Source organism: Ranitomeya variabilis, chromosome 5 (assembly GCF_051348905.1).
Source record: "Ranitomeya variabilis isolate aRanVar5 chromosome 5, aRanVar5.hap1, whole genome shotgun sequence".
Classification (NCBI taxonomy): domain Eukaryota; kingdom Metazoa; phylum Chordata; class Amphibia; order Anura; family Dendrobatidae; genus Ranitomeya; species Ranitomeya variabilis.
The window spans coordinates 607,701,139-607,719,558 of record NC_135236.1 but is presented as its reverse complement, the minus strand read 5'-3'; the positions used below and the strand labels follow the sequence as shown (position 1 = coordinate 607,719,558).

Genomic DNA, 18,420 nt, shown 5'->3' with positions numbered 1-18,420 from the left:
GGTCAAGAAGATATTGAGATCGTTGGTATTCAGTGCCGACATAAAATCCTGCAAACATTTGTTGGATCCCTGCCAGATCATCAATATGTCGTCGATGTACCGCGCCCAAAACAGGACGCGGCCCACCGACGACGGATGATCCGGCAGGGAGAGGTCCCTCTCCCACAGCCCCAGGAACAGACCGGCGTACGCCGGTGCGAACGGCGCCCCCATGGCTGTTCCCTGGAGCTGCAGGAAAAAGGACCCCTTAAAGACAAAAAAATTGTGGGTTAAAGCAAATTCTAATAACTGTAAAATCAAGGTGACAATACTACTAGGTAAATGAGACATACTCAAAAAGAAATTGATAGCCCGCAATCCATCTTGATGTCTTATGTTCGCATATAATGATTCAATGTCGGCAGTGACCAACGTCTCGTCTTCCTCCAAATGTATACTATCGATCCGTCTCAAAAGATCCCCCGTATCCTTCAGAAAGGAAGGTAGACTCTCTACCAGGGGCTGCAATTTAGAATCAATCCACTGGTTTACCTTTTCAAGGTTGAAGGAGATTATTCTTGGAGCAAAGGATGAGGGTACAATCACTAATGAGTTAGCGATGGCTTTGATAGTACCGGAACCGACTATCTCTACATTTTACTTGCTCCCTAAGATTCATAAGGATGTGCATGCGCCCCCTGGGCGTCTTATAATTTCTGGGAGGGGTAATTACCTTGAAAAGGTACATCCTGTTTTGGGCGCGGTACATCGACGACATATTGATGATCTGGCAGGGATCCAACAAATGTTTGCAGGATTTTATGTCGGCACTGAATACCAACGATCTCAATATCTTCTTGACCTATAAATATAATAGGGATACCATCGAGTTTCTGGATGTGATGATTAGAAGGGATGATTATGGTGAATTGCAGACGGACATCTTCCGCAAGCCCACCTCTACTAATTCATTGTTGCATGCCTCCTCCGCCCATCCGGGACATGTCATACGCGCTGTCCCTACAGGACAATTCCTCCGCCTTCGCAGATTATGTTCCACCGATAGTGTGTTTTTTGCGCAGGCTGAGGATTTAAAGGGGAGACTCCTAGCACGGGGCTACAGTAATCGTAGTATAAAGACGGCCTTTAATAGAGCTAGACACTCATCCCGGCACTCCCTGTTATACGATAACAAGAATAGGCATGACAGGGACATTGTTCGGTTCGTGACCAACTACCACTGCCAATTTCCACGTATGCGCAAAATCTTGGAAAAATCTTGGCATGTACTTCAAGCCGATCCGGTGGTAGCTAGGTTTATTCCTGAAAAGGTGGGTATTGTGGTGAGACGTGCTAAAAACTTGAGAGATATGTTGGTGCAGAGCCACTACAGTGGTACACCAGCGACGACTTTTTTGGACGCCATACCATCTAGGTGTGGTTGTAGACCTTGTGGCCATTGTGTGGCCTGCCCTAATATTGAACGTACCCAGGTCTTTTCGAATTCCGATGGGTCACGGGAATTTACAATCAGAAAGAACATATCATGCAGTAGTAAGAACGTAATATATTATGCTGTATGCCCGTGCAATAAAATCTATGTTGGGATGACCACAAGGTTATTAAAAATACGTGTTAGAGAGCACGTACGTGGCATTACCGCGGCTACTGCTGCTGAGGATATATCGCTTTTGAAGACACTTCCCCGTCACTTTCATGAATTTCACAATTGTGATGCTAGGCTCCTTAAAGTTAGAGGCATTGATCAACTAGAAGTGGGAATACGTGGAGGAGGCACGTTCCAACGTTTGGCCCAGATCGAATCCAGATGGATCTGGACATTGAACACTGTTCACCCAATGGGATTAAATGAACACATTAGCTATGCCCCATTTGTGTAAGACCTGGTTTGGTTGTGTTTTAATTGAGTAGCTGGGTTGGGAGTCACATGTACATGTATTTGTATTGTTTTTATTTTTAACTATTGTATGTTTGTTTATGTTTGTGTAGACTAAACCTTTCCTCGTGATATCTTCAGTATGACGGTGTATTGGCGGATATCGGCTTTTCTTCACTACCTATGAATCAATATACGATGGATACCGGTGGACATCTATGGCCTATGATGGCTGAATATCTTATGTTTTGTATTTTTCTGATATATAAATATATGTCCCTAGTGATATTGACCGCCATTATACTATATATAGTAGGTGCTTTGTATTTACATTAGCAGTATGGGTAGTTATTGTACTGTTGTTATATTTGGTAATACTGTATAAATTATATGATAGGTGTTATATGGTTTGTGAGCCATCATATATATATATATATATATATATTGTATTTAATTTGAGGGGGTGCAGACTTTTGCAACACATTATGGTGTTTTGATCATATATAATTATGGATATTTTATATTTACTATTGCCTACTGCGATATTGTGATGGGATTGGCTTTATTATTATTATTATTATTATTATTATTATTATTTCTGTATTTTGTTCTCTTCTTAGCCTTTCCCACTTATAGTTGCCCTCTTATAATATGTTATTTTGTATAATAGTAGTTGCATTGTTCATCTTTATTTTATTACCCACTTTTGCTGATGTCACCTTACCATTTGTTATATCTGCTGCAGTTTCCGGTGGCGCCGTAGCTCTCTGACTCTGTTTGGGTGACGGTTGATCACGTGGGGCCCCCGTGTTCACTGTTCTCTCGGCTGGGTCTGGCACTGCTCGGCGTCACTGGTTACTATGGCGGCGGCGGCCATTTCCGGGTTATCACCGCACTTCATTTCCGGGGTTATTCTGATATATACATGGTCGTTAGTCTACTCCATTGCCCCCTGACGAAGGTGTTTGTGCCGAAACGCGCGTTGGGGCGTTGGACAGGCTCGTGGAGGATCTCTCTACTGCGGTATGTAAGCCTCATTGCCATTTATTTATTGCACTATTAGTTTTGTCATCTCCATTGTTTAGTGGGCATGCGGGTGGCGGCGTGGTCAGTGCACGCTGAGGCAGTACTATTGTACCGGCACCCATGTTATTACTGTGGATATCTACGATTCGACATATTGGTGGATATGGGGATGCAGCTCTCATGACCCCTTTATGGTATATGAGTGCTTCTTCCGCTGGTGGTAGTAGTAAATGATATGGGTATTTAGTCCCTAATATTTATTCACGTATTTATTATTATATATTTATTTGATTGCACCTTGGGATCCTCCCCCAGCCTGTCCATTGCCATTGTTACTGTGACTACTCAGCTCTGTTATTTGTTGTATCGTCTCTATGCAGTATGGTCTATTATGTTTTAACTAATAAAGCATTACGTTTTATACCTTAATGGCATCTTATGTCATCTGTTTCGTTGTTATGTTGTGGAAATTTCTGCACGGTTTCTGCCTCTCTTGGCAGTTGAAATTCCATGCGGATTTGATACATTTTTGATGCGGATTCGTATGCGGATTTGTAAGATAAAGATATATTATTGTAAAAAAAAAATTGTGATGTCATTACCTTGTTCAAACCTCTTCTTTTTCATTCTCCATTGAAAACCATATCATTACATACCATGTTCAAATATAATGTTTACATACACAAAACAAATATAAGTGACCATTATATATATATATATATATATATATATATATACAGTACAGACCAAAAGTTTGGATACACCTTCTCATTTAAAGATTTTTCTGTGTTTTCATGACTATGAAACACCGGATTACTTACCGGTAATACTCTTTTATAGAGCCAAGACAGCACCCACTTGACAGAGGGGATCCGCCCCTAGGAACAGGAAACCCTATGGAGAGATAAAAGGGGCGGTCCCCCTCACTCCCACATTTGAGTTACAGAGATTGCGAGGAACCGCCCACCAGATTTAGTAGGCAATTCGATATCATCACTTATCATTAGTTAACTTAAGTATGGCTAACTACAAGAACCAATCACCCTTAACCGTGCTCCTATACAAAATTAACTTATTAGGGTGGGAAGTGAAGGGGTGCTGTCGTGGCTCTATAAAAGAGTATTACCGGTAAGTAATCTGGTGTTTTCTCTTTGCCACGACAGCCCCCATTAGAGAGACTTTCAGAGATAGTCATTTGGGAGGGATCACCGTGTTAAGAACTGATCTGCCAAAGGACAGGTCAGATGAAGTAGATAAATCCAAACTATAGTGATTATTGAAAGTAGTAGGAGAAGACCAGGTTGCGGCCTTACATATCAGTTCTATCGGAACTTCTGCCCGTTCAGCCCAGGATGATGCTATCGCCCGAGTGGAATGTGCTTTTACGGTCTCAGGTGGGCTCTCCCCCTTGGATGAATAGGCCAGACATATTGCATACCGAATCCACCGAGATAAGGTACCCTTCGTGATTCCAGCTCCTTTTCTATGACCCTGGAAGGAAACAAAGAGAGCCCTGCTCTTCCTCCAGGCGCTAGTTCTATCTAAATAGGCTATTATGGCTCTCCTCACATCTAATGTGTGGAATCTTTGTTCTTCCTGATTTGTAGGGTTATCATAGAAGGAAGGAAGGAAAATTTCTTGTGATCTATGAAATTTAGTGCATACTTTGGGTAAGTAGGAAGGGTCCGTCTTTAGGACAACTCTATCTGGAAATATTGACATAAAAGGAGGATCTATCGATAATGCTTGTATGTCACTTACCCTTCTTGACGATACTAAGGCGACAAGAAGAGCTGTCTTGATAGAGACGTGTTTTATGTGAGCTGAATGTAGTGGCTCAAAAGGGTGCCCTGTCAGAGCTTCGAGGCTTAAATTAATATCCCAAGGAGGTACATGGGGAATTTGAACTGTCTCTGACCTTTGGCATGCTGCGACAAACCTGGCTACCCACTTGTTACCTGCAATATCGTGACCATATAAAGCACCAAGCGCAGAAATATGTACTTTTAAGGTACTGACTGCCAGACCTAAATCGCGCCCTTTTTGAAGAAATTCTAAAATCATAGGAATATGAATTTCCTTTGACAGGGCTGTCGGGTAGAGGCTTAGAAATTTTTTCCACACTCTTACATAAATGGATGTGGTGGATTTCTTCCTACTTAGTAGCAGAGTGTCAATTACTTTGTTTGAAAAGCCTCTCATTTTTAGCAGCTGCCTCTCAAATTCCAGGCTGTCAACTGTAGACCCTTCACATGAGGGTGGTTAAAGGGGCCCTGGAATAGAAGATCTTGCTCCTCCGGGAGAATCCATGGGTCTGAGATTGACATGGAAAACCATGGCCTCTTGGGCCAAAACGGAGCTATTAATATCACGTTTGCTCTGTCCTCTCTTATCTACCTGATCACAGTTGGAAGAAGTATCAACGGAGGAAAGGCATATGTGTTGTGAATTCTGCTTTTGGGTTCCCTCCGGTGGTGGTAGGTGGTAATGCAGTTGTCCCTGAGTTGCAGTCCTGGTCAGGTGTTTCTGCTGATTGCAGTTCTGACTGGGGTATTTAGGTGTGCAGGATTCATTAGTCCTTGCCAGTTGTCAATTGTTGTTGGGAGGTGTTTGTCCTCTGCCTAGTTCCTCCTGCCTTTCTGCCAAATCAGCAAAGATAAGTGTCTGGTTTTTTTTCTGTTGCACACATGCTGTGTGCTTCAGGATTCAGTGCTATTCTTTTGTGTTTTCTTGTCCAGCTTAGATTGTGTCAGTATTTTCTCAGTCTGGTTGGATTCTCTGGGGTTGCAGATATTCATTCCACGTCTTTAGTTAGATTGTGGAATTTTTGGTATTATCTGCTGTGGATATTTTTTGAAGGGTTTTAATACTGACCGCCTAGTATTCTGTCCTATCCTTTCCTACTTAGCTAGAGTGGCCTCTTTTGCTAAATCTTGTTTTCTGCCTGCGTGTGTCTTTTCTTCTCCTACTCACAGTCAATATTTGTGGGGGCTGCCTATCCTTTGGGGTTCTGCTCTGAGGCAAGGTAGTATTGCTATTTCCACATATAGGGGTATTTAGTCCTCCGGCTGTGTCGAGGTGTCTAAGGTTTGTTAAGCACACCCCACGGCTACTTCTAGTTGCGGTGTTAGTTCAGGATCTGCGGTCAGTATAGTTTCCACCTACTCCAGAGAAAGTTTCATGCATCTCCAAGGTCACCGGATCATAACAGTACAACTGGCCAATAATGAGCTAAATGCATCTCAGAAGAAGGGAAGAAAGGTGTTGAGCCATTTTTTTTTCTGCAGTTTGTTTTGTCTTTTTTTCCCTCTTTATCTATGGGTGGCTGAGGAGTCTTGTGCTAGCATGGATGTTCAGGAATTAGCTTCTCGTGTAGAACAGCTTGCTGCCAGGGTACAGGGTATTTCTGATTATATTGTTCAGACTCCTGTTTTAGAACTGAAGATTCCTACTCCTGATTTGTTTTTTGGTGACAGGTCCAAATTTTTGAGTTTTAAAAACAATTGTAAACTGTTTTTTGCTTTGAGACCTCGATCCTCTGGTGATTCCATTCAGCAGATTAAAATCGTCATCTCCCTGCTGCGTGGTGATCCACAGGATTGGGCATTTTCCCTGGAATCTGGGAATCCTGCTTTGCTTAATGTAGACTCCTTTTTTCAGGCTTTAGGATTATTATATGATGAACCGAATTCTGTGGATCAAGCGGAGAAGACTTTGTTGGCCCTGTCTCAGGGTCAAGAGGCGGCAGAATTGTATTGTCAGAAATTTAGAAAATGGTCTGTGTTGACTAAATGGAATGATGATGCTTTGGCGGCAATTTTCAGAAAGGGTCTTTCTGAATCCGTTAAAGATGTTATGGTGTTTCCGGTCTGAGTGATTCTATGTCTCTGGCCATTCAGATTGATCGGCGCTTGCGGGAGCATAGAACTGTGCGCGCTGTGGTGTCGTTCTCAGAGCCAATTCCTGAGCCAATGCAGTGTGATAGGATTCTGTCTAGGACAGAACGACAAGGACTCAGACGTCAGAATAGGTTGTGTTATTATTGTGGTGACGCTTCTCATGTAATTTCAGTCTGCCCTAAGCGGACAAAAAGGATCGCTAGTTCATTTACCATCAGTACTGTACAACCTAAATTTCTGTTATCGGTGTCCTTGATCTGCTCATTGTCATCATTTTCTTTCATGGCGTTTGTGGATTCAGGCGCCGCCTTGAACTTAATGGATTTTGAGTTTGCCAGGCGTTGTGGTTTTCCCTTGCAGCCTTTGGAGAACCCTTTTCCTTTAAGGGGGATTGATGCTACACCTTTGGCTAAAAATAAGCCCCAGTTTTGGACACAGGTGACCATGCACATGGCGCCAGCCCATCAGGAAGATTGTCGATTTCTGGTGTTGCATAATTTGCATGATGTTATCATGCTCGGTTTTCCGTGGTTGCAGGTACATAATCCTGTGTTGGATTGGAAGTCTATGTCTGTGACTAGTTGGGGTTTTCAGGGGGTTCATAATGATGTTTCTTTGATGTCAATCTCCTCTTCTTCCTCTTCTGAAATTCCAGAGTTTTTGTCTGATTTTCAGGATGTATTCGATGAGCCCAAGTCCAGTTCCCTTCCACCGCACAGGGACTGTGATTGTGCGATTGACTTGATTCCAGGCAGTAAGTTTCCTAAGGGCCGACTTTTCAACCTGTCTGTGCCTGAACATACCGCCATGCGGAGTTTTGTTAAGGAGTCTTTGGAGAAAGGGCATATTCGGCCATCTTCTTCACCGTTGGATGGCTCCTTGAGACCTTGTATTGATTATCGCCTCTTGAATAAGATCACGGTCAAGTTTCAATACCCTTTACCTTTGCTTTCTGATTTGTTTGCTAGGATTAAGGGGGCTAGATGGTTTACTAAGATTGACCTTCGGGGGGCATATAATCTTGTTCGTATTAAACAGGGTGATGAATGGAAAACTGCGTTTAATACGCCCGAAGGCCATTTTGAATACCTTGTGATGCCATTCGTGCTCACTAATGCTCCATCGGTGTTTCAATCCTTCATGCATGATATCTTCCGGACTTATATTGATAAATTCTTGATTGTATATTTGGACGATATTTTGATTTTTTTCCGATGATTGGGAGTCTCATGTGGAACAGGTCAGGATGGTATTTCAGATCCTTCGTGACAATGCTTTGTTTGTGAAGCGGTCTAAGTGCCTCTTTGGGGTGCAGAAGGTTTCTTTTTTGGGCTTCATTTTTTCTCCCTCATCTATGGAGATGGATCCGGGTAAGGTTCAGGCCATTTATGATTGGATTCAACCCACATCCGTGAAGAGCCTTCAGAAATTTTTGGGCTTTGCAAATTTTTATCGCCGTTTCATTGCTAATTTCTCCAGCGTGGATAAAACCCTTGACCGCTTTGACGAAGAAAGGTGCTGATGTGGCGAATTGGTCCTCTGCGGCTGTCTCTGCCTTTCAGGAGCTTAAATGCCGATTTACTTCTGCTCCAGTGTTGCGCCAACCGGATTTTTCCCTTCCGTTTCAGGTTGAGATTGACGCTTCTGAGATTGGGGCAGGGGCCGTTTTGTCTCAGAGGGATTCTGTGGGCTCCTTGATGAAACCGTGTGCCTTCTTCTCCCGCAAGTTTTCGCCTGCTGAACGCAATTATGATGTCAGCAATCGGGAGTTGTTGGCTATGAAGTGGGCGTTTGGGGAGTGGCGACATTGGCTTGAGGGAGCTAAGCACCGTATTGTGGTCCTGACTGATCATAAGAATCTGATTTACCTCGAGTCTGCCAAATGGCTGAGTCCTAGACAGGCTCGATGGTCCTTGTTTTTTTCCCGTTTTGATTTCGTGGTTTCGTATCTTCCGGGTTCTAAGAATATTAAGGCTGATGTCCTTTCTAGCAGTTTTTTGCCTGATTCTCCTGAGGTCCTTGAACCGGTCGGCATTCTGAAAGAAAGGGTGGTCCTTTCTGCCATTTCCCCTGATTTAAAGCGGGTTCTTCAGGAATTTCAGGCTGACAGACCTGACCGCTGTCCTGTGGGGAAATTGTTTGTTCCCGATAGATGGACTAGTAGAGTGATTTCTGAGGTTCACTGTTCCATGTTGGCTGGTCATCCTGGTATTTTTGGTACCAGAGATTTGGTTGGTAGGTCTTTTTGGTGGCCTTCCTTGTCGCGTGATGTGCGTTCTTTTGTGCAGTCTTGTGGGACTTGTGCGCGGGCCAAGCATTGTTGTTCCCGTGCTAGTGGGTTACTTTTGCCATTGCCGGTCCCTGAGAGGCCCTGGACGCATATTTCTATGGATTTTATTTCTGATCTTCCGGTTTCCCAGAGGATGTCGGTTATCTGGGTTGTTTGTGACCGGTTTTCTAAGATGGTTCATTTGGTGCCTTTGCCTAAATTGCCTTCCTCTTCAGATTTGGTTCCGTTGTTTTTTCAGCATGTGGTTCGTTTGCATGTTATTCCGGAGAATATTGTGTCCGACAGAGGTTCCCAGTTTGTTTCTAGGTTTTGGCGGGCCTTTTGTGCTAGGCTGGGCATTGATTTGTCTTTTTCTTCTGCATTTCATCCTCAGACAAATGGCCAGACCGAGCGAACTAATCAGACCTTGGAGACCTATTAGAGATGCTTTGTGTCTGCTGATCAGGATGATTGGGTGGCCTTTTTGCCATTGGCCGAGTTTGCCCTTAATAATCGGGCTAGTTCAGCTACTTTGGTTTCGCCTTTCTTTTGTAATTTTGGTTTTCATCCTCGTTTTTCTTCTGGGCAGGTTGAGCCTTCTCACTGTCCTGGTGTGGATTCTGTGGTTGACAGGTTGCAGCAGATTTGGGCTCATGTGGTGGACAATTTGGTGTTGTCTCAGGAGGAGGCTCAACGTTTTGCTAACCGTCGTCGGTGTGTTGGTTCCCGGCTTCGGGTTGGGGATCTGGTTTGGTTGTCTTCCCGTCATGTTCCTATGAAGGTTTCTTCCCCTAAGTTTAAGCCTCGGTTTATTGGTCCTTATAGGATTTCGGGGATTATTAATCCGGTGTCTTTTCGATTGGCGCTTCCGGCCTCTTTTGCTATCCATAATGTCTTCCATAGATCTTTATTGCGGAAGTATTTGTTGCCGTTGTTCCCTCTGTTGATACTCCGGCCCCTGTGTTGGTTGGTGGGGAGTTGGAGTATGTGGTTGAGAAGATTTTGGATTCTCGTATTTCGAGGTGGAGGCTTCAGTACCTTGTCAAATGGAAGGGTTATTGGCCAGGAGGATAATTCTTGGGTTTTTGCTTCTGATGTCCATGCTGCTGATTTGGTCCGTGCCTTTCATCTGGCTCGTCCTGATCGGCCTGGGGGCGCTGGTGAGGGTTCGGTGACCCCTCCTCAAGGGGGGAGTACTGTTGTGAATTCTGCTTTTGGGTTCCCTCCGGTGATGGTAGGTGGTAATGCAGTTGTCCCTGAGTTGCAATCTTGGTCAGGTGTTTCTGCTGATTGCAGTTCTGACTGGGGTATTTAGGTGTGCAGGATTCATTAGTCCTTGCCAGTTGTCAATTGTTGTTGGGAGGTGTTTGTCCTCTGCCTGGTTCCTCCTGCCTTTCTGCCAAATCAGCAAAGATAAGTGTCTGGTTTTTTTTTTCTGTTGCACACATGCTGTGTGCTTCAGGATTCAGTGCTATTCTTTTGTGTTTTCTTGTCCAGCTTAGATTGTGTCAGTATTTTCTCAGTCTGGTTGGATTCTCTGGGGTTGCAGATATTCATTCCACGTCTTTAGTTAGATTGTGGAATTTTTTGTATTATCTGCTGTGGATATTTTTTGATGGGTTTTAATACTGACCGCCTAGTATTCTGTCCTATCCTTTCCTATTTAGCTAGAGTGGCCTCTTTTGCTAAATCTTGTTTTCTGCCTGCATGTGTCTTTTCTTCTCCTACTCACAGTCAATATTTGTTGGGGCTGCCTATCCTTTGGGGTTCTGCTTTGAGGCAAGGTAGTATTCCTATTTTCATCTATAGGGGTATTTAGTCCTCCGGCTGTGTCGAGGTGTCTAGGGTTTGTTAGGCACACCCCACGGCTACTTCTAGTTGCGGTGTGAGTTCAGGATCTGCGGTCAGTATAGTTTCCACCTACTCCAGAGAAAGTTTCATGTGGCTCCAAGGTCACCGGATCATAACACATATGCTTTCCAGAATGCCCATGGAACTTGCAGGGCATCGAAGATATCTGGATTGTCGGATCGGAACAATGAAGCGAACTTTTTGACTTGTCTGTTGTGTCTTGTCGCAAAAAGGTCTATCTCGGGAGTGCCCCATTTTTTGGTTATCATTAAAAAGATACGACGACTGAGAACCCACTCTCCTTGGTGGAGGGTGTGGCGGCTGAGGAAATCTGCCTTTGGATTGTCGACTCCTCTCACATGCAGTGCTGATAAGGATAGAAGATGCTCCTCTGCTATGGTTAGAATGTTGCCGGCTATAGACATGAGAGCTTCTGATCTTGTTCCCCCTTGGTGGTTTATGTATGCAACCTCTGTCATGTTGTCTGAAAAAATTATTGTATGCGTTCCATGTAGCTGCGGAAGGAATTTACATATGGCATGATAGATATCCTTCAGTTCTTTTTTATTAGAAGAATCGTTCGATTCTCTAAGAGACCACAGACCTTGAACTATTTGATCTCCTAAATGTGCTCCCCAACCACTAGGACTGGCATCAGTGAAGACTATTTTTGAAGGTTTAACCACCCAGGGAACCCCACTGGTAAGATGATTCAGATCTAACCACCAAGTAAGAGATTGTAACACGTCTGTTGGTAAGGATAACCGACTATCTAATCGGCCCTGTAATCTTTCTTCTTGTAGAATTGTATACTGTAATTTCCTACTATGGAATTGAGCCCATGGGACAGCCGGAATACATGACGTAAAAGAACCAATAAGGGACATACCTTCTCTTAGGGAAATTAGGGGGTTATTAATCACCGATTGTACCTTGTTTGTAATTGCTAATTGTTTAGAATCTGGAAGAAAGCACATTTCATTTATAGAATCTAGAATAGATCCTAGAAATGTTTGTCGAGTTGTGGGGGACAATCTGGATTTTTCCCAGTTTACTAACCACCCCAATTCCTGCAGGGACGAAATTGTATCAAATAAATGTTGATGGCATTGAGAAGGGGAGTTCCCAACTATCAAAAGGTCATCTAAATATAAAAAAAAAAAAAGGAATATAGTCAGCTTACCGGTCTTAGATGAAATCCCCAGACCTGCCAACACCCGCACGGTTCGGGGTGAGTGCCCACAGCAAATGAAGACAAAAAGAGAAATGATCCAGCTGGAGGTGGAGGCAGTTCAAACTTTGTGAGACTTTATTAGACAACTAAAGCGATAAATAGTTCTTCAAAATGAAAAATCTTTACATAGCAAACATGAGTAAGACTTCATAGTTGAAATGTGTTGATCCTCACTGGTGTGCCGGGTGTTTGCTATGTAAAGATTTTTCATTTTGAAGAACTATTTATCGCTTTAGTTGTCTAATAAAGTCTCACAAAGTTTGAACTGCCTCCACCTCCAGCTGGATCATTTCTCTTTTTGTCGTCATCTAAATATGGTATTATGAGGGTGTCTTTTAACCTCAAAAATGACATTACTTCTGACATTAATTTTGTGAAGACTCTAGGAGCTATCGACAGTCCAAAGGGCATTGCTGTATATTGATAATGTCTTTTTTGACCTTTCACCATAACTGCCACCCGTAGATATTGCTGATGTTCAATGAAGATTGGTAGATGATAATACGCATCTTGAGGGTATGTGCACACGTCAGGATTTTGTGCAGAATTTGTGCAGAATTTTCCTGAGATTTTCCTGAGGAAAATCTGGCACCACTCCCAGGAAATCCTTGTGCGTTTTTTGTGCGTTTTTTGTGCGTTTTTTGTGCGTTTTTTGATGCGTTTTTTTGTGCGTTTTTTGTGCGTTTTTTAGAACACATAAAGTTGGTTTTAAAAAAAAAACCTCCCATGAGGTCATTTCCTGGTCCAACCCCTCTTCTCCATTTTGCTTCCTTGTTGGATTCAACATGCCGCACCATCTTCTTACTCCACAACAGAACCGGCTACTGTTGCATACGGCACTGCTTTTGCTGCACCACCACAGCGAGCAGGTAGGATAATGTCATTAGATGTGAACACTTTGCGTATTAGGCTGGTTTCACACTGTGTACAGCAGCCCGTTCAACACATACGTTTACGGGCTGCTGTAACGCAAGTGCTGACTTTGGCACATCGCTAGCGCCGATAGAGCATCTGCTAGCTCTATCAGCGCTAGCAGTGACAGACACGGCAACGCTGCAGTCCGAGTCTCGGGGTCCGACCGTCACTCAAATGACGGCACATGGCTTGCGATGCGTCCGACATAGGAGTCAATGACGGCGCTAGCAGACTACGTTTCATCGCGTTACGCAGCGGTGTAACGAAATCCGGCTAAGGGACTGGGGGAACGCAATGTTAACCCAGCCTTAGGCTGCGGAGATGCCGAGTTTATGACGCTGCGGATTGGCAGCAGTTTTCCATGCGTTGTACAGTTCCATGTAATAATACATTCTATATTCTCCCATAGGAGCAATCTCGGAGAAGAAGGAATAGCAGACGTCAAAAAAGGATGTGGGTTCATCCCATTATTCAGGAACGGGAGGAAAAGGGACACTTCCATGTTCTTTACCGGGATTTAAGGAGGTAAGATATAGGGAGAAATGGTATATTGACAGCTGATTTTATTTCTTACTTTTTATTGCTATATACAACGTACTTTATGTTTAAAATGTGTGTTTAAAATTATTTGATTTTATTTAATCTTTTTTTTATTTTTATTTTCAGGTTTCCAGATAAATTTACTCAGTTTTGCCGGCTTTCCATTGAGGCATTTGATCGTCTTCTAATTCTTCTTGGTCCATACCTCAGTTATGAAGATACGGTCATGCGAAGAGCAATCTCTGCAGAGGAAAGGCTGCTCATCACCTTGCGGTAAGGCCTTGCTGCGAGTGCCCCCCTAAATGCTGACACAATGCTGCCAGTTTCCCTCTTAATGCTGCCGCAATAGTGCGAGTGCCCCCATAATGCTGCGAGTGCCCCCATTATGCTGCCACAATGCTGCCAGTTCCCCCATAGTGCAGCCGCAATGCTGCCAGTTCCCCCATAATGCTGCCGCAATGCTGCGAGTGCCCCCATTATGCTGCCACAATGCTGCCAGTTCCCCCATAGTGCAGCCACAATGCTGCCAGTTCCCCCATAGTGCAGCCGCAATGCTGCCAGTTCCCCCATAGTGCTGCCGCAATGCTGCGAGTGCCCCCATTATGCTGCCATAATGCTGCCAGTTCACCCATAATGCTGCCGTAATGCAGTGAGTGCCCCCATTATGCTGCCACAATGCTGCCAGTTCACCCATAATGCTGCCGTAATGCAGTGAGTGCCCCCATAATGCTGCCGCAATGCTGCCAGTTCCCCCATAGTGCTGCCGCAATGCTGCGAGTGCCCCCATTATGCTGCCATAATTCTGCCAGTTCACCCATAATGCTGCCGTAATGCAGTGAGTGCCCCCATTATGCTGCCACAATGCTGCCAGTTCACCCATAATGCTGCCGTAATGCAGTGAGTGCCCCCATAATGCAGCCGCAATGCTGCCAGTTCCCCCATAGTGCTGCCGTAATGCAGTGAGTGCCCCCATAATTGCTGCCGCAATGCTGCCAGTTCCCCCATAGTGCAGCCGCAATGCTGCCAGTTCCCCCATAATGCTGCCGTAATGCAGTGAGTGCCCCCATTATGCTGCCACAATGCTGCCAGTTCACCCATAATGCTGCCGTAATGCAGTGAGTGCCCCCATTATGCTGCCACAATGCTGCCAGTTCCCCCATAGTGCAGCCGCAATGCTGCCAGTTCCCCCATAATGCTGCCGCAATGCTGCGAGTGCCCCCATTATGCTGCCACAATGCTGCCAGTTCCCCCATAGTGCAGCCACAATGCTGCCAGTTCCCCCATAGTGCAGCCGCAATGCTGCCAGTTCCCCCATAGTGCTGCCGCAATGCTGCGAGTGCCCCCATTATGCTGCCATAATGCTGCCAGTTCACCCATAATGCTGCCGTAATGCAGTGAGTGCCCCCATTATGCTGCCACAATGCTGCCAGTTCCCCCATAGTGCAGCCGCAATGCTGCCAGTTCCCCCATACTGCTGCCGCAATGCTGCGAGTGTCCCCATTATGCTGCCACAATGCTGCCAGTTCCCCCATAGTGCAGCCACAATGCTGCCAGTTCCCCCATAGTGCAGCCGCAATGCTGCCAGTTCCCCCATAGTGCTGCCGCAATGCTGCGAGTGCCCCCATTATGCTGCCATAATTCTGCCAGATCACCCATAATGCTGCCGTAATGCAGTGAGTGCCCCCATAATGCTGCCGCAATGCTGCCAGTTCACCCATAATGCTGCCGTAATGCAGTGAGTGCCCCCATAATGCTGCCGCAATGCTGCCAGTTCCCCCATAGTGCTGCCACAATGCTGCAAGTGCCCCCATTATGCTGCCATAATTCTGCCAGATCACCCATAATGCTGCCGTAATGCAGTGAGTGCCCCCATAATGCTGCCGCAATGCTGCCAGTTCACCCATAATGCTGCCGTAATGCAGTGAGTGCCCCCATAATGCTGCCGCAATGCTGCCAGTTCCCCCATAGTGCTGCCGCAATGCTGCGAGTGCCCCCATTATGCTGCCATAATTCTGCCAGTTCACCCATAATGCTGCCGTAATGCAGTGAGTGCCCCCATTATGCTGCCACAATGCTGCCAGTTCACCCATAATGCTGCCGTAATGCAGTGAGTGCCCCCATAATGCTGCCGCAATGCTGCCAGTTCCCCCATAGTGCTGCCACAATGCTGCAAGTGCCCCCATTATGCTGCCATAATTCTGCCAGATCACCCATAATGCTGCCGTAATGCAGTGAGTGCCCCCATAATGCTGCCGCAATGCTGCCAGTTCACCCATAATGCTGCCGTAATGCAGTGAGTGCCCCCATAATGCTGCCGCAATGCTGCCAGTTCCCCCATAGTGCTGCCGCAATGCTGCGAGTGCCCCCATTATGCTGCCATAATGCTGCCAGTTCACCCATAATGCTGCCGTAATGCAGTGAGTGCCCCCATTATGCTGCCACAATGCTGCCAGTTCCCCCATAGTGCAGCCGCAATGCTGCCAGTTCCCCCATACTGCTGCCGCAATGCTGCGAGTGTCCCCATTATGCTGCCACAATGCTGCCAGTTCCCCCATAGTGCAGCCACAATGCTGCCAGTTCCCCCATAGTGCAGCCGCAATGCTGCCAGTTCCCCCATAGTGCTGCCGCAATGCTGCGAGTGCCCCCATTATGCTGCCATAATTCTGCCAGATCACCCATAATGCTGCCGTAATGCAGTGAGTGCCCCCATAATGCTGCCGCAATGCTGCCAGTTCACCCATAATGCTGCCGTAATGCAGTGAGTGCCCCCATAATGCTGCCGCAATGCTGCCAGTTCCCCCATAGTGCTGCCACAATGCTGCAAGTGCCCCCATTATGCTGCCATAATTCTGCCAGATCACCCATAATGCTGCCGTAATGCAGTGAGTGCCCCCATAATGCTGCCGCAATGCTGCCAGTTCACCCATAATGCTGCCGTAATGCAGTGAGTGCCCCCATAATGCTGCCGCAATGCTGCCAGTTCCCCCATAGTGCTGCCGCAATGCTGCGAGTGCCCCCATTATGCTGCCATAATTCTGCCAGTTCACCCATAATGCTGCCGTAATGCAGTGAGTGCCCCCATTATGCTGCCACAATGCTGCCAGTTCACCCATAATGCTGCCGTAATGCAGTGAGTGCCCCCATAATGCTGCCGCAATGCTGCCAGTTCCCCCATAGTGCTGCCGCAATGCTGCGAGTGCCCCCATTATGCTGCCATAATGCTGCCAGTTCACCCATAATGCTGCCGTAATGCAGTGAGTGCCCCCATAATGCTGCCGCAATGCTGCCAGTTCACCCATAATGCTGCCGTAATGCTGCGAGTGCCCCCATTATTAGTTATTCTAAAGAATTTTTTTTTTCTCTCATCAGGTTTTTAGCTACAGGAGAGAGCTACACATCCCTGCACCTCCAATTTAGGCTAGGCAAATCCACCATCTCGCAAATTGTACGGTGCACATGTACCGTCATCTGGCAGACGTTGCAGCCCATCGTGATGCCTTGCCCAACCGAGGAGACTTGGCTGCAGGTTGCAGCTGGTTTTCAAACTGTGGCCAATTTCCCCAACTGCGTAGGTGCTTTTAATGGCAAACATGTAAGGGTTCAGCAGCCACCACGATCAGGATCAAGCTTCTTTAATTATAAGAAGTATTTTTCTGTGGTCCTGATGGCGGTGGCTGACGCACATTACAAGTTTGTTGCCATCGACGTCGGTGCTTATGGCAGTTCTGGGGACTCTCGGGTGCTGCAGTCATCACAGATTGGACTTCAAATTCTTCAAGATGGCGGCACGCTCCCAGCCCCAAGACCTTTGCCGGGTTCCACACATCCAGTGCCCTTTGTGATGGTATCGGATGAGGCATTTCCCTTAAAGCCCAACCTGCTGCGCCCATACCCACGAAGAGCACTGGATGATCGGCGTAGGATTTTCAATTACAGGCTGTGCCGTGCACGAAGATATGTGGAATGTACCTTCGGGATCATGTGTAGTCGGTGGAGGATCTTTCACACTGCCATCCAGCTAGATCCGGAGACCGTGGACACTGTGATAAAGGCATGCTGTGTGCTCCACAACTATGCTTGGGAATACAGCACAGAGGTAGTTGAGGAGCCACAGGTGTCAGAATTAGTTGCAGTGGACAACTTTGGTCAAGGAAGGCAATGTAACTCGGGTGTGCGTGTGAGAGAAACCTTCGCAGACTACTTCATGAGTCCTGAAGGTGCCGTGCACTGGCAATACTCTTGTGCCGGTGTTGAGCAGCCTGAACTGCAGAGAAGATCGGATGCCTAAACCGAATCAAGGCCCAAGCCTGGACGTCAGCGATAACAGCAGAGAACATATGATGGCCAAACCCATACAAAAAAAGGAACCAGTGTGTATGGCAGAGATGATAACAACGGAGAAAATGCGAGGCCTAATCCCTATCTAGCGAAGACTATTTCCTAGCTACCAAGGACCCTTTTTAATCATCAATATGAAAGCAAATAATCGTTAATAAATAAAAAAAATTACTATTTGAATAATTATCGTTTCCATGTTTGTTTTTTTTTGTTAATGTTGCTTCATCAGATCACATTATCCGGTCTTCACATTTGGTAATCATTCCAACTCAGAGTAGTATAACAAAACTTTTTTTATTACATTAAAAAATAATTTTATTACATAACAGAAAATGTTGTGAACATTATCAAAGGAAGATACATTAGCTGAAGTAATATCCAAAAATCAATAACAATAAATTTTTTACAATAAACTTAGATTTTTTTGGAAAAACCGTAAATAACTTATTCACATTTGGGCTAGAACTCTCAT

The 18,420-nt window shown here is 45.5% G+C and overlaps 1 protein-coding gene across 1 annotated transcript; it reads left to right on the top strand.

Annotated features, from left to right (window-relative positions):
- Positions 1-12,940: 12,940 nt before the first annotated feature.
- Positions 12,941-18,207, top strand: LOC143773461 (uncharacterized). The gene is made up of 5 exons (XM_077260908.1): positions 12,941-13,024; positions 13,480-13,595; positions 13,737-13,883; positions 16,980-17,202; positions 18,178-18,207. Exons 1-5 carry the CDS (start codon positions 12,941-12,943, stop codon positions 18,205-18,207), a joined length of 600 nt encoding a protein of 199 aa, XP_077117023.1.
- Positions 18,208-18,420: the final 213 nt, after the last annotated feature.

Bases quoted from the DNA above. Each gene is read 5' to 3' on its own strand.
- LOC143773461 (XM_077260908.1), top strand. From the start codon at position 12,941: ATGCCGCACCATCTTCTTACTCCACAACAGAACCGGCTACTGTTGCAT. The intron at 13,025-13,479 runs GTAGGATAATGT...ATTCTCCCATAG, and splicing joins TGCACCACCACAGCGAGCAG to GAGCAATCTCGGAGAAGAAG. The intron at 13,596-13,736 runs GTAAGATATAGG...TTTTATTTTCAG, and splicing joins CTTTACCGGGATTTAAGGAG to GTTTCCAGATAAATTTACTC.